Source organism: Anabrus simplex, chromosome 6 (assembly GCF_040414725.1).
Source record: "Anabrus simplex isolate iqAnaSimp1 chromosome 6, ASM4041472v1, whole genome shotgun sequence".
In the NCBI taxonomy this organism is placed as follows: Eukaryota; Metazoa; Arthropoda; class Insecta; order Orthoptera; family Tettigoniidae; genus Anabrus; species Anabrus simplex.
This window is the reverse complement of record NC_090270.1, coordinates 72,093,632-72,110,705: the sequence shown is the minus strand read 5'-3', so window position 1 is coordinate 72,110,705 and position 17,074 is coordinate 72,093,632. Positions and strand designations below refer to the sequence as shown.

The window sequence follows — 17,074 nt, the reverse complement described above, 5'->3', positions numbered from 1 at the left end:
TCATGTTGTCAGTATTACTGACACCTACCAAATCATGAGAGGGTACTGAGGTGTTGTTATATTCTCCATCTTCAGAAAATGGAATTATAGATGTCTGTCCACTTAGAAAATGTTCAGTTGAAACATTATTCACGTCTATTAATTGACTACCTTCCATATACAAAGGGTTAGCACTGATACTCAGAATTTGTTCCACAGATTCATCAAATATGAATCTGTTATCAGACACATTTCCCGCCAGCTGTTCATTGGCAATTTGTGGAAATCTTAGTTTCTGAAGCTCATCAACACTTTCTGGCCCTGGAGGTAAATTGTCATACACACCTTCATCTTTATCTTCTGTTATCAACGTAACTTCTTCTATGGATAGTGTAGGAAAGGATGACATAGTAGATCGGGCAATACTTGTAAATAAAACGCTGGATGGTAGTTCTATACTACCGAGAGCAGAGAATGGCATTTGTTCCTGAATTTCTCCATCAAAATAATTTCCATCACGATTTGGAAGTTCTTCGAGATATTCTGGAGAAGTATTTATATTGTCTGTTGCAACAGGTGCTTTAAATGACCCTTCTAACCTGCTATCTATACCTCCTTGATCAATCATGATACTCTCAAAATCTTCGTCCTCAGCATGTGGATTGGTCTTTACAAGTTGATTTTCGCCGTTATAGTTTTTTAACATTTCCTCTGAGTTGACAGGTATTTCAAATGTCTCTTCTAACGCGCTATCTGTACCTCCTTGATCAATACTCTCAAAATCTCTTTCTTCAGCATTTGGATAGCTCTGAACAAGTTGATTTCCGCCGTTTTCGTTTTTTAACATTTCCTCTGAGTTGACAGGTATTTCAAATGAGTCTTCTAACGTGCTATCTATACCTCCTTGATCAATCATGATACTCTCAAAATCTCTTACCTCAGCATTTGGATTGGTCTTTACAAGTTGATTTTCGCCGTTGTTTTTTAACTTTTCCTCTGAGTTATTTAAAGCACTTTCTCTATTGATTCTGATAACAGATGGTATTTCATCCGCTTCGTGAAGCAAAGGACTTTCGGGTATCATCCTAAGATATAATTCTGTTGGAATATTTTGTGATATGTAGCTTCGATCGGTTTTTATTTCACTTTGATTTAATAGAAATATATCACTTCCTTCAGTTTTATTTTCATTCGATAATGAGGTGAAATCATCCATTATACCTGCATTCTTCCTGACAATATCGGTGTATTCCTTCACGTTTTCATTCTGGTTTGTTTGTTGCGAATTTTCAAAGGTGACCAACTGATTTCTATCGTTGTACATTTCTCCCGAATTAGACCTACTATAACCTAACAGTTCACCACTTTCGACTTTGATTGGTTTATTTTGTGCGGTCTTACGAAGAATTGTGTTTGTAAAATTAGAACTCTCGGTCTGTTTAACGGTTTCTTCATCCTCTCGCCGGGAAGAATTCCAGAACAAACTCTGAAGAGTCAAAAGTGTTTCTGTTGTAGAAGTTCCAATCTGATCTATATCTTCTGTAATCTCTTCAGTTTCTGCATCAAATGTGCAAAAGTCTGAACTGGTTTGATGCGACTGCCCATTATGTTCATATGCTATCTGGTCATTTTTCACTTGGAAAGGTGTCTGAAAATTGTTTTCTAGCCCGAGTGGAGTGGAAAATTCTCTTTCAGTTGTGGCATATACATTATCTTGAGTGTCTGCAGCATTTGTTATGTCTTCAGTATCGTCAGAAAACTTCTCACCATTTGCGCCGAAAATATTGAATGTCGCAGGATGTTCGGATATGCCCTCCTCTCGATAATACTCCCGCAGAGTTTCCTGTAGGTAATTCGAAAGGGACTCAGTTGCAGGCGTGTCATGCGTTGTATCAAGCTTGTCGGAAGTATAGAAAGTTCCTTCATGAACGTTGTCATAGATTTGTCGAATGTTTCTGGACAGTATTATGTCGTCTGCTAAATCATCTGGAAGAGGATGTTTGTTTTCTGTGCTAACGACAGCCCATACCTGTCGGTGAGGGCATACGAATAGGTGCGCTGTTACTGGCAGGAGCTCGGTGGAGTGGAAGGCTACGGAATGTGCCTCTGGTGAAAGAGGACGACGGGTGTCCCAGCGTACCACGGAAGAGTCTCGCAGCAAAAAGTAATGCAGACCTGCTCGATGATCCATCGCCAGTCCTGCAGAAAGACCAAGCTTTCTGCCTAACACTTGAACTGATGCCGTCTCGGCAACCGGTCGTGACTGCAGAATAAATGAAAGAGACTTTAATGAGCAGATAGAACACCGCAATTGAATTATCTTAAACAATGTTTGCGCTAGCATCTACAGTTAAACCAGCTGCAGGTTTTAAGCATTCATGATATCAAATGAAATCATTAAATCAGTATTTATTCCATACATTCAGGATATAAAGAATTGAATGCATCACATTATTAACACGTATATGTCTTTCCTTCTTTCTTTCTTTCTTTCTTTCTTTCTTTCTTTCTTTCTTTCTTTCTTTCTTTCTTTCCTTCCTTCCTTCCTTTCATTCCTTCTTATTTATTTATTTATTTATTTATTTATTTATTTATTTATTTATTTATTTATTTATTTATTTATTTATTTATTTATTTATTTATTTATTTATTTATTTATTTATTTATTTATTTATTTATTTATTTATTTATTTATATCTCATCCAGTTTTACATGATGGTACCCAGCCTGAAGTCTGCCGCTCTCTCTAACCATAGATTATTTTGAAATTAAAATATGAAAACTTATTTTGTCTATAATTTAAACAACTAAGTACTTATAGTGATCTTATAACTGCATCATTTATTTTAACTTAAGGCGAATGATGACTGAAATTTTGAACTACAATTTACCAGTTATCAAAGCCAAATTTAAAACAAGAGCACATATTAATAAGATACAACCCCACGCAAAACGTTTTAATTTCATGTGCAGCATGGAACAACCTTGCGGGACAGTTTTCATGTTGTTTTCTTGGCTATAATTTGGCAGACTTGTCAAAAATACTCATGTATTTAAGAACAACTGTGGGTTTTGCAGTCAGGTATAAACTATTGGAGATACAGTACATTTTTTCAATTTTTCATTATGCATTCAATAGGCAATCCAGTTTTATGCTATTTCAGGAGTAAAAATATGAAGGTAATATTCGCTGATAATAAAATGCAGAGCTACTTTTAATTCCTGTCCAAATTCAAACATTCTCTGAAAAATTCAGGTGAATCCGATAAGAAGTCTGTCGCAAAGAGAATTGTATGCATGGCAAAGAGCTGGAAAAGTGTTAAGGTGGATAAAAGCAATTGTAAGTTTTAAGAAGCGTTCTTGCTTTAAAATAATATAATTACTCCCTCTGATGTATTTCTCATGTAGAGCCTCCGTGGCTCAGGAGGCAGCGCGTCGACCTCTCACCACAGAGTTCCGTGGTACAAATCCCGGCCACTCCATGTGAGATTTGTGCTGGACAAAGCGGAGGCGGGACAGGTTTTCCCTGTCATATTTCATTCCAGCAACACGCTCCAATATCATTTCATTTAATCTGTCGCCCGCCTCCGTAGCGTAACGGTTAGTGTTATTAGCTGCCGTCCTCGGGGGCCCTGGTTCGATTCCCGCTACTGCCAGAAATTTAAGATTGGCAGGAGGGCTGGTATGTGGTTGAAATGATACATGCATCTCACCTCCACCGGGGGTGTGCCTGAAAAGAGCTGCACCACCTCGGAATGAGGACACGAGTTTAATTAACTTTTATTTCATCTGTCGGTCATTAATCATTGTCCCAGAGGAGTGCGACCGGCACAGATTCCTATCCTCGCCGCTAGATGGGGGCTTCATTCATTCCATTCCTGACCCGGTCGAATGACTGGAAACAGGCTGTGGATTTTTGTTTTCATGTATTTCTCCTCTTGCGCACAGCGTAAGCCTACTACAAGGTATTATTGAACCGGCAGTCCGAAAGAACTCTGAAGCTAATTTTGTATGACAGCATAAAGAAAAGGGGGCGTGGGCTCGCTCTATATACGCCGAACCGCTGCCCTTTAAATCCGACATTTAGATCTTAAAAATGGCGTTAGGAAAGAACTGAAAATGGGATTTGAAAACGGGAGATTTTAAGGTTAAAATTTAAAAATGAATTTTTTGGTCAAAAATCTCAAGAATTCAGTCATGACTCCCCATATACAATGCAGACTTAAAATGCCTTTCAATGTAACTGTTTGTGATAAAGAACAGCAGTTCTAAGGAATATATTGACATTGCTAAGTGGTTTGGCAAACCAAACATGTTAAGAAACTACATTTTACGTATGCCGTTTCTAAAACTGTGAGATTGCATCCGGGAGATAGTGGGTTCGAACCCCACTGTCGGCAGCCCTGAAGATGATTTTCCGTTGTTTCCTTATTTAAGGCCACGGCCGCTTCCTTCCCATTCTTAGGCAATTAAGCAATTAAAGTGAGCAATTAAATCTGTAAAAGAAAATCATTCACCCTGATGTCAAATATATAATTAGAATAATTATCCTGTTGTTCAGACCGGAACGTATTTTTTTAATCATCAGCGAATACGTTCATAATAAAAATATCTACGAACTAAATCTTTCCTTTACGGCAAGTCACTCAAATTCCAGAATTTACTTAGCAGTAATGTACGGTTATTTTTGCTGCAATCATAAATGACCAATGGGATTCTTCTGACGAGGTAGACTCGTACTGAAAGATCTAGGGCTGTCTTTTATAAAATTGCTGAAATCCTCGAAATACATTTTGAATTTAAAGACGAGATTCGTGCGCCGTTACTGGTATGTGTTCTCTGTCCTATATTACAGAACTGAAACGTGGACTCTAACAGAGCTACTAATCAAAGAAATGGGAAGTGTTTGAAATATGGCACTACCCAAGGATGTTAGAGTACAGTGAAATGGAGGCTTCAAAAGAAGAGCAAAGGGGGTGTTGAACGTTTACCTGACAGCAGAAGGATTGAGGGAAACTAAAATTCATCAAAGAATGGCACAAATGTACGGAGAGCACTGCATGTCCGTTGCAAGGGTCAAGGCATGGCACAAGCGATTCAGGGAAGGACGGATGTCGTTGACCGATGATGCACGGTCTGAAAGGCCACACCGCATTACCGATGCCATTGTGCATGTCAAAAATGTTCAGATTCTCAGGAGGATGGATAAGGTAATTATGACCACCATGAAAACAAGGAAAATTTAGTACCTTGCCTACATTATGAAAAGCGAAAGCAAATACCAACAACTACTCTCTATCCTTCGAGGAAAGATACCGGAAAGTACGACGTCTCAGAGCACGGAATATGCCGACCACCCATCGATAATTTTCTGGTTAATCTCAGAACCTGGACCTCCACGTCACGTACAGAACTGCTTGGAGCTGCGCGTAGCAGAGAAAACACTGTTAAGATGCTTCCTGACATTTGCAACGGATGCGGACTAAGAAATATAAGAAGAAGGAAACCGTACAGTAATTGAACCAATGTGTCTGTAGTGAAAGAATTGGGCATTCGGACAATATTTCTCATGGGGACCATTTATGTGCAGCTCCTTTACTTCCAACACGTAGCCAAAACAACTGATGCATATAGAAGATTGTGATAAACGGTCAAAGTTAACGGCAAGAGACTCCGAGGAAGGTATCCAATTCGATGGGAGGTTCAGCTACAGTAGTGGTCAGCATGTTCCATGCTCTCAGACATCGTACTTCCGAGTTGCCGCACTCATTGCTCTGCGTGAAGGGTTTAGGGCAGAAACAAACAAAGAACTCTGTGGCGCTACTTCCTGAGTGTGTCAGCTGTCCGGGTCTCCACCACTATGACAGAACCATTGAACGCTGACTGTATGGGAGCGAAGTGCGGCTTCTGGGGCGACTAGCTGTACGGCATGGAGGCATGACTGACGTATACTGTACGTACATGCGACGAGACACATATATCTTAGCGAATTTTAAACATTTAGGCGGAGTTTCTCTCGCAAATTTCACCTCATTTACGGTGAAATATATATTTCAGAGGATTAATAACAAATATTTTAATACACCAATACCGGACAGCTGTATCTCAACAGCATTGAGTGGAGTGCGAACAGCGACGGTGGTGACATCTAGCGTGTTGGTGTGAACTGCATACTTGTCTGTGCTACAGTTGAGAGGAATGCACCATACTCATTGGAAATATTTTTGTTAAAATAATTGAATAATCACAATAATTAAGAATGAAATTTTAAAATATGAAATTCCTCCTTCATAAACCTCCAAACGAGCATTATGTTAGCCGTGCCTTTCGCTATGTCTTAAAAATTATAAAGCAGAATCTGTTTGAGGATCCACCCAGCCTCTGGGGAAATACTTATTAACTACACTCTCCTCTTCTTTCTAGCCTTTTCTCAATTACCTAGCGCAGGATTTTGTATGGACTTAGCCTAGTTTTCCGGCCGGATGCCTTTCATAACAGCAATCATATGTGGAGGGATATATACCGTACTTACTATTGCGTGTTTCTGTGGTTGTTTTTCGTATGATGTGTTGTATATACTTGAAGATGCGTATGAATACGAACACAAACCCGTAGCCCTCGATCTACAGGAATTAACAGACGCGATTAAAATCTCCGACTTAGCCGGGAATCATACCAGGGTCCTCTGAACCGAAGGCCAGTACGCTGACCATTCCGTGGTGGTGATTATTTTAAAAGGAAGTACAACTGGCCAGCCATCCTCTATTAACACTAATCAGAAGGGAAATGGGCCGGCCCCGTGGTGTAGGGGTAGCGTGCCTCCTCTTACCCGGAGGCCCCGAGTTCGATTTGCCTGGACCTGAGGGCTGGTTCGAAGTCCACTCAGCCTACGTGATTAGAACTGAGGAGCTATCTGACGGTGAGATAGCGGCCCCGGTCTAGAAAGCCAAGAATAACGGCCGAGAGGATTCGTCGTGCTGACCACACGACACCTCGTAATCTTCAGGCCTTCGGGCTGAGCAACGGTCGTTTGGTAGGCCAAGGCCCTTCAAGGGCTGTAATGCCAAGGGGTTTGGTTTTAGAACGGAAATGGAAGAAGTCCAACACTCCAAAGAATGAAGGTATCATAAATGGGGGGGGGGGCACGAAGAGGTAACCAATCAGCAAAAAAGCCAACGGGGACAGATAACCTAACAACATCCATGATTTATTAAGATTTTGGGAAAGAGAAGAAGCTGTAATTAAGAAACAGTAGTTTGGTCCATTATGTTGACTTCTTCTTCTCCTTCGGTACGGCCAATCTTTCCGAACTCTACAGAGCAACACAACCTCATGCTGCCATCTCGCTTTTGCCGTTCTTTGAATTTTCTGTTTTACCTCTGAAGACAAAAATACATAATATATAACACATATTGGGGTTACGTGAGTGAACTACGATGTTCCTGACAAGGATGAAGGGTCCAGAATTTCCTAAAGTCTCTTTCACAAATTAATGCATGAAGAATTACCATACACACGTTTTAAATTAATTGGACTGGTGCTCAAGCCTATGCCAATAATGCACTGAAATAATTTTCTTACGCCGGGCTGAGTGGCTCAGACGGTTGATGCGATGGCCTTCTGATCCAATTTGGCAGGTTCGATCCTGGCTCAGTCCGGTGGTATTTGAAGGTGCTCAAATACGTCAGCCTCGTGTAGGTTGATTTACTGGCATGTAAAAGAATTCCTGCGGGATTATATTCCGGCACCTCGGCGTCTCCGAAAACCGTAAAAGTACTTAGTGGGACGTAAAGAAAATTATTATTATTTTCTTACAGTAAAAGAATAGGTGACTGGATTCGAAACTCATGGCTTTGAATTTTCAGTTTCAAGACTACCACGATAACCATTACGCTACAGACCCGCAAGTTTTCGATTGTGAAATGTATGGCACTGTTTAACAATATGGACCCTCAAGCTTGAGTATACTAGAGTTGCATATTTGTTAATATTATTGGTTTTACGTCCTACTAACATTTCAGTAGGGTATTTGATTGAATTTCTTAATATAAGGGGCATAGAATGTAACCTCAACACAGATGTGAGGTCATTACTTTTTTGAATACGTGCGGTCCTTATCATTTCCCACGCCCATTATCTTGCTGGGTAATTTGTTCAGCGCATAACACTTTTCTTTGGAATATAACTGCAATGTAAGATTATTTAGTGACAAACACTGATACATTATAAACAACACGGCAGTGCGCCAAGAATCATGCAGATGGCAATATGTTTTTGAAGAGTTGGTCACACCAAGCCATGTAGGTAGCAGCACTATCGGCTTTCTCGCTGAAAACAGCAAGCTGTCCGGTATTATCATATTAAAGTATTTGTTAATAACAATTTGAAACTGAAAATGGCTAGGAATATTGGATAAGATGAAAATATATTCTAGGCCTGATTATTCTCAAACATTTTTCCTTCAAGAGATCACAATACAGTAAATGCGTATATCTACACTAAAAAGAGTACCAAACCCCTGGCGCAACAGCCTCGAAGGACCAGAGCTTACCAAGCGACCACTGCTCAGTCCTAAGGCCTGCAGATTAGAAGGTGTCGAGGGGTCAGCACGACGAAACCTCTCGGCCATTCTTGGCTTTCGAGACCGATACCTACACTAGAAAGGCAGTAAAATAGACGCCATACAAACGAAACATATGCATACAATATTAGAACCTAGTGATTTTAGACGGGAAATATCTGCGAATGAATTGAAAATACATTGTAATCAGTTTTGTAACCATATTTACTATCAGGACAAAGGCAGCATACGTATGCGTGTATACAGTATATACATACACAATACACAACTTCACATTGGAATATACACTTAATAAACAAAATATATACACTTTACAAAATAATCAATCACTATTGATCTGCATTTAGGGCACCCACCCAGGTGGCAGATTCCCTAGTCTTTCCTGAAATGATTTCAAAGAATGGAAAATGTATCGAACACCTCCCATTTTGTTCGGCTCCAACCCACTTTTTTTAATATTTTAGGACGTTTCCACGGAAATCTGGAATTGAAGTTATAAATTCTATAACAATATCATTCTGACTATAACCTATAAAACGTAACGTACGATATTTCATATGCAAAAATATCATGTAAGATATTTCCATAAACATAGAATACTTAATGACAAGAGCCAAACCGGAAGAAAATAGTAACTATCGTTTTAAAATACCATATTTATTGCTTTGCAGTGAGATAGTCCTTAGACTGCTTACCTGTGGAAACGAAGCTTTTGTGAGTTCACATCTGTTTTCCTCTGCTGCCTGTGAGTGTAACCGTATGCTACACAAGAAATAATTATCTTGATTGTATCACAAATTTGACGTACGGTCAGATATTACCAAAAGAGTCCATCAAACACAAGACATCAGCTAACTTCCAGGCTCTGTATCTTGTCAACTTTGCCGTACACGAGGGGGTGTGACTAGCCAAGGAACAGGAAGCAGTTTTCTGCAAGAGCTACCACTACAGTCAGCATTCTAGTATTACCTATAGTTCAATGGACAGAACTAGCAGTTCCCCGGTTTCGTTTCGTTTCGTTTGGCTGTGGGACGTCCCTGCAGCGCATACCTACTTGCACTCGCCACAGTCACTTGTTGCTAGCCGCCAGCGTTCTGATAAGCTACAACTGAACAGTAATGGCAAAACGTCTATGCACTTACAAAGAGCGCTGGATGCTTCTGAGAATCGTCACAATAGAAATCATTGCCAACTGCAATCACACTGAGCATGACAATAAATTTGTGTGTACAACCGTGATAAATCAATGCATCAAAATGGTTTCCTTTGTAATTAAATTTAATGTACGTAAGGTAGCACGAAATATATGAGGGACAGTCAAAAAGACATAAGCCGGATGCTATAAAATGAAAACCGCTGAAAGGATCGCAATGTAATTGCCTGCGGAAGAAGGTGCAGTCCCTAAAAACGCGCTAATGTCCCAAACTCGCCGCTGGAGAGACATGGGTGCACACCACGTGACGAAAAAGCGAGCACGCGCACCCGTTGACCGTCCACTGCATGCAGTTGTGATGACAACAGTGAAATAGAGGCTTCAAAGGAAGAGCAAAGGGGTGTGGAGCGTTCCCTGACAGCAGAAGGAGTGAGGGGAACGAAAATTCATCGAAGAATGGCACAAATGTACGGAGAGCATTGCATGTCCGTTGCAAGGGTCGAGGCATGGCACACGGCCGATGATGCTCGGTCTGGAACGCCACACCGCATTACCGATGCGATTGTCCAGCAGGTGGATGCCCTCATTATGTTACGGTAGCGGCCCTTGCCGCGAAGGTCGGAGTGAGCGTTAGAAATATTCACGCCATCATTAAGGACAGATTGAAATTTCGCTACGAGTGCGCCCACTGGGTACCCCACAGTATTAAACCAGCACAGGAAGCATGTCGAATGGACCTCCCTCTTCAACATCTGCTGCGCTGTGCCAAGGAAGGGAATGAGTTCCTATCACAAGTGGTCACTGAAGACGAGATACGGTGCCATCACTTCGATTCCGAGTCAAAACGACAAAGTTTCGAGTTGAAGCACGCAGAGTTGTCGCCGCCCAAAAAATCCAAGGTAAGCTAAAGAAGGCCCTGAGAGGCGACCGATTTACCTCGGACACCGACGTCAAGCAGTACGTTGAGAACTGTTTCACAGCACAGCCCCAGGAATTTTACGAGACGGCCATTCACCGCCTTGTGTCGCAGTGGGACAAGTGCCTTAACAGTGCTCGGCAATACTTTCGAAATAACGGTATAGGTTTTCATTTTATAGCCTCCGGATCGTTTCTTTTTGAATGTCCCTTATGCAATGTAGACATACTTGAAGTACTACTACCAAGGACTTTTCCACTTGAAAACTTGAAAACGGACTGCTGTGCTCCTTTAAATTAGATGTTCCTACACAATATACAAGCTAAACATTACACCGCTGTGCCCGTGCGTGTTTGCAGTAATGCGTCTCCTTGGCTCGGCCATATTTTCGCCTAACTGGCTCTTACGTCAAATCTGCAGCCTTTGCCAGTCACTGAGCTACAGCCTCTGTTAGGAATGTCTAATATATCTCGATGATATCACCCACATGGCGCTACATCGGTGGATCCGGCGTGATCAAATTAGAACTGTAAATACGTGAGCCACCGTCCGACTCGTTGGCTGAATGGTCAGCGTACTGGCCTTCGGTTCAGAGGGTCCCGGGTTCGATTCCCGGCCGGGTCGGGTATTTTAATCGCTTCTGATTAATTCTTCTGGCTCGGGGACTGGGTGTATATGTCCGTCCCAACACTCTCCTCATCATAGTCAGACAACATACTACACTACCATCCACCACAGAAACACGCAATAGTGCTTACATCCCTCCATAGAGGGTTGGCGTCAGGAAGGGCATCCGGCCGTAAAACAGGGCCAAATCCACATGTGCGACGCAGTTCGCACCCGCGACCCCACAGGTGTGGGAAAATCGGCAGAAAAAGAAGAAGAAGAAATACGTGAGCCACCACCATGCCCTGCCAAGGACAAATAATTTGCTGAGAGAGAATGTACTTTTTATATAAATGCTTTTTATTATACAGTAGCAAAGGAAGTTTTCAGGAGGAAACAAAGGCAGCTGACCAAGCGTGAACTGAGCGTACATATGTATACCTAAGTGTTACGTTTTCCTGTTGTATGGAAATGAAACCTGGACCACCAGAAAACGTGACGTGCAGTGACTATGAGTCTTGAGGTGTAAAAAGGGAGAAGACTTCTAAAACACAACAACAAATATGTTGTACAAACCAGGAAGTTCTGGAACGGGTAGGAGAAGAGGGGAGTTAAATTAAGATGATGACGAAAAGGAGAAAAACTTGTATTGGACAGATAATAATCATAAAGAGAAAGAAAATTCCTTAGGAAAATCTTAGGTCCAAAGAAGTCGCTAGATTCACAACCCATATTCGGATTGAGATCAGGATTGGGATCAGATACCGAGAACGAAGAATTATCTACAATCTGTATAAAAATTAGTCTGCAGTGATAAGAACCGAGGGCTTTGAAAAAGAAGCAGCAATCCAGAAAGGAGTGAGGCAAGGCTGCAGTCCCCCCCCCCCTCCTTTTCGTTTACATAGAACAGGCAGTAAAGGAAATCAGAGAGTAATTTGGAAAGGGAATCACAGTCCAAGGAGAGGAAATCAAAACCTTGAGATTTGCCGATGATATTGTTATTTTATCTGAGACTGCAGACGATCTCGAGAAGCTGCTGAATGGTATGGACGAAGTCTTGGGTAGGGAGTACAAGATGAAAACAAATAAGTCCAAAACAAAAGTAATGAAGTACAGTCGAAAGAAGGCAGGTGATGCACGAAATATTAAATTAGGAAATGAAGTCTTAAAGGAAGTAGATGAATATTGTTAGTTGGGTAGTAAAATAACTAACGATGGCAGAAGTAAAGAGGACATAAAATGCAGATTAGCACAAGCAAGGAAGAGCTTTCTTAAGAAAAGAAATTTGCTCACTTCAAACATTGATATAGGAATTAGAAAGATGTTTTTGAAGACTTTCATGTGGAACGTGGCATTGCATGGAAGTGAAACATGGACGATAACTAGCTCAGAAAGAAAGAGAATAGAAGCTTTTGAAATGTGGTGTTACAGAAGAATGCTGAAGGTGAGATGGATAGATCGAATTACAAATGAAGAGACTGAATCGAATTGGTGAGAGGAGATCGATTTGGCTAAATTTGACGAGAAGAAGAGATAGAATGATAGGACACAGCTTAAAACACTCAGGACTTGTGCAGTTGGTTTTTGAAGGAAGTGTACGTGGTAAGAACGGTAGATGTAGACCAAGGTATGAATATGACAAGCAGATTAGAGCAGATGTAGGATGCAGTAGTTACGTAGAAATGAAAAGGTTAGCACAGGATAGGGTGGCATGGAAAGCTGCAGCAAACCAGTCTATGGACTGATGACTCAAACACATTCGGATTGAGACAGAATCTAGAACTGTATGATAAAGTTGAGAAGACAGCAACTACTATGAGAGAAAGACGACACATTAAGAAGATAAATCCAAAGAAACTGGCACACAGGATACTTACTTCATCTACAAGAAAAATGGAAGGCACAAACTTTATGGCTTAAGGAGATTCACAAGGTCTTGGAAGAAGTGGAGATCCATGAGGAAAGAAAAATCTTTAGGAATAAAATTTGAGGAATGAGGAATGCACCGGAGAAAGTCGTCAAGTCACGAAACATCTCGGTTAAAGGGCGACAAAGGAGAAGTCGAAGACTTAAGAACATCCGGAAGGAGTGCAAAGAGAGGGGAATACGTTTGAGAGAGAGAAGATCTGGTGGACTGTGCAAACACGGTCCATGATTACTGTATAATAATAATAATAATAATCATAATAATAATAATAATAATAATAATAATAATAATAATAATAATAATTGTATTACCTCAGCTACCATGTGCAGGTTATTTGGTTTGACGCCATTTAAGTTGCCTGTACGGCAGTTTTCATGTTCCGCTTTATTCTACCAAATGGCAGAGAAGCGGGGCGATCTATGGGAGAGTTTTATTTAATTTTATCACGTAAACAGCAGACATTGCCTGTAAAACTCGTATTCAGAAGTACACTAGGTTTTTAACTGTCTATCAGACTGCCTTGAAGTGCCTACTCCATTTCATTTCGAGACAAATGATATGTTTATCGCAAAGTTCCGCTTATAATGCTAGCTTATGTCTTTCATTGACATGCCCTGTCCATTTAGTGTTACATCACAGGCTTGATAGCCTACTTACAAAGCTGATCAAATCAAGCACTAATGGATCCGTTTGCTGTATCTTCAAATTTCTGCTTGTGCCTTTGCTGGCGGTACCTAGTGTTTACAGTGCACTATGTCTTCTGGTATGGGCTAGAGCAATTTTGTTACTTTCATTGATCTGTCTCAGCTTTATCCTTGGCTTTGACAATATGAAAGTGACTGAGGTATGAGCGATGCTAGTAATGCCATTCCTTCTGAATGGTGTGAAAATATTGCTCATAGGGTCAGTTGGTGCATGCATTTCAGTGGGCTTGGCAGACTGATATGTAATAGCAACTTCTGGCTCGGTGAGGAAAGCAACGGGAAACTACCTCACTCCTCAATTCCCTAGTACGCCTCTTCAGTGATGCCTAGGCCATCTATGACAGCTGATGGCGGAACTGTTGAGGATCCAACCAGCCTTCAGGCTGAGGACTAAACAACAATGGATACTTGGAACAGTAAACTGTAATGAAATTTGAGAACAGAACTTCAACTACTTGAGTTCACATTCCTAATTCCCCGATACGCAAAACGAACACGCTAATCTTTGCACTTAAAGATGGTCGGTAAGCTTTTTATGAGGCTATCCGTTGTCTAATCTCCGACAGGTTCGTAGTTAACAGAATAATTCTCTTCATTTCCAATGACCTTTATCTTCACATCCCTTTTCTTTTCTCTGCAGTTGGCTTTACGTCGCAGGGACACAGAATAGTTTTATGACAACGATGGGATAGGAAAGGGCTAGGCGTGGAAAGGAAGCGGTCGTGGCAAGGTACAGCCCCAGCATTTGCCTGGTATGAAAATGGGAAACTGCCGGGCTGAGTGGCTTAGACGGTTAAGGCGCTGGCCTTCTAACCCCAATTTGGCAGGTTCGATCCTGGCTCAGTCCGGTGGTATTTGAAGGTGCTCAAATACCACAGCCTCGTGTCGGTAGATTTACTGGCACGTAAAAGAACTCCTGCGGGACTAAATTCCGGCACCTCGGCGTCTCCGAAGACCGTAAAAGTAGTTAGTGGGACGTAAAGCAAATAACATTATTCTTATTATTATTATTATTATTATTATTATTATTATTATTATTATTATTATTATTATTATTATTATTATTATTATTATTAAAATGGGAAACCCCGGACAACCACCTTCATGACTGCCGACAGTGGAGTTTGAACCCACTATTTCCCGAACGCAAGCTCAAAGCTGCACGTCCCTAACCGCACAGCCAACTCTCTCGGTAACTTACGTCCCGTAAACCAAATTCGCCGTATGAATTTGTCATCCCAAACAATGTTAGTGTACCTCATGCCATCTATCCATGCATGACTAAATATATTTCTGTATAATTTATAAAGTAAGGGGGTTGCAATAGAAATAATGTCTCCACTCTATTCACTAAAATGCCGTAAATGTACAAAAAGTGCTCTAAATTAATGCAATCACTCTGCTTTTATATGTTATTTTTTTAAAATTATTCTTACTTACTGTGCTATAATTATCCAATTCTCTTCTTTCCTACTTTATTCTAAAATCGCGTATTTTACTATTTGGTATTATTCTACTGACATCTCGTTTACTCTTTTACATTTAATTCTGTTCTAAAATATTGTAATCGATCTATTCTATTTACTTACGTCATAGACAGGAGGAGCATGGTTCCTCCTGAGATCTATCAGGTTGAGACCAAACATCATCTCTGTGTCCGGTGATGTAATGTAGAGGAGGGGCTCCCTACGGGACAGGGCTAGGTCCCATGCTATTACTGGTGTGCCAGCGTCCTTCAGGTCGAGCTGCCACCAGCGTCGATCACGCAAGCTGTAGACCAGCAGTCCCCCGCGGCCGGAGTCTCCTATGTAGGCACGAGGAGCCAGAGAACCCGTGGAGTCAACCACTAACGAACTCAACCACTTTCCAGGCGTGTCTGTCAGTTCAATGTGCAACAACTGTAACAGAAATTATCTCAACTGAACACATGCCAGCAATAATGTTTATAATTGATAGTATATGAAAAACATCTCCATTAGTTCAAACTTGTTTGATTGTCTTCTAAGCAGTTAGGGAATTAAATTTCACCCTTTGTGATCCAATGAGCCCCATACTCTTCAATATAGCGGTCTCAGACCTAATACCCACTATAAAGGTCGAAGGCGACGAGGTACATATACACATGTATGCAGATGACATGGTACTCGTATCAAAAAAAAAACACGAAAAACTACAGGCTGCTTTCAACAAGCTGAACATTTGGGCAGAGAACAATAAATTCAGAATTAATCGACAAAAGACGGTACAGATGATCTTCCGCAAGGGAGGCAGAACTGCATTAACAGAGAAAATTCACTATGAAAATGGAGGAGAAACTATGCCAATCGTAAACAACTTTAAATATTTGGGCATTACATTACAGACGTCAGGAACTACTTATACCAGACACATCAAGGATAGAGTGGCTGCGGCCGTAATAGCAATGAATGACATCTTGATTTTACGCAAACTTTCGGGTGAAGTCGCTATGAAATTGTTCCATGCAAAAATATCTCAGATACACCACGTACGGACTAGAATTGATATGGGAACATCTCACTAAAGGAAATATTCGAGACATTGAAAGTGTAAAAGCAATCTACATGAAAAATATATTATGTTTGTCCAAATTCACTCCTTCAAGACTATGTTACGAGCTGACAAGAGAACTCTTCTATACAGAAGAACTACGTCACAAACTGATATTGCCGTCTACAGATGCATTCAACCAGTTACAAACAGAGCTGCAAACCAAGAAGGGAGATATATAAGAAACATTTTACACCACAGAGGCTATGACCAGTACGGATTGGATGAAGGCAAACTATGAACTCAGGCACATAGTGACTAGATTAGCAACACATGGTTTTCATCATCGTGTGTGTGCTAACAAAACTTTCCACACCCCGAGAAAGGAATGTATATGTGTACTGTGCGAGAAGACTTACGACTTATATCATGTTGTGACGTGTACTAAAAACAGATGGGACTAACCAAATTCTGGTTGATGTAATTAGTCATGGAAACATATTTGAATGGCCATTGGCTGCAGTAAAATCTTTAAAATTTAGGGATGACATAAAATGGATCATTATAGAGTTTTGCAGCTAGTGTTTCACCAAAGTATGCTTAGTTTAAATAAAAATTAAGTCATCTGAAATTCTGAAAGTGAACAGCTATGCCCGTAATTTTCAGATAAGTGACTTTTAATGAGTCAAGAATACTACGA

General features: G+C 40.8%; 1 protein-coding gene across 1 annotated transcript in view; it reads right to left on the bottom strand.

The window, feature by feature from the left end:
• Positions 1–1,059: 1,059 nt before the first annotated feature.
• LOC137501284 (uncharacterized) overlaps positions 1,060–17,074 on the bottom strand; it is a 66,689-nt gene continuing 50,674 nt past the window's right edge. The window contains exons 3-5 of the mRNA XM_068228229.1: positions 15,456–15,764; positions 1,201–2,242; positions 1,060–1,064 (exon numbers count right to left, since the gene is read on the bottom strand). Coding sequence (XP_068084330.1) covers positions 1,060–1,064; positions 1,201–2,242; positions 15,456–15,764 — 1,356 coding nt within the window. The remainder of the gene's footprint in view (positions 1,065–1,200; positions 2,243–15,455; positions 15,765–17,074) is intronic.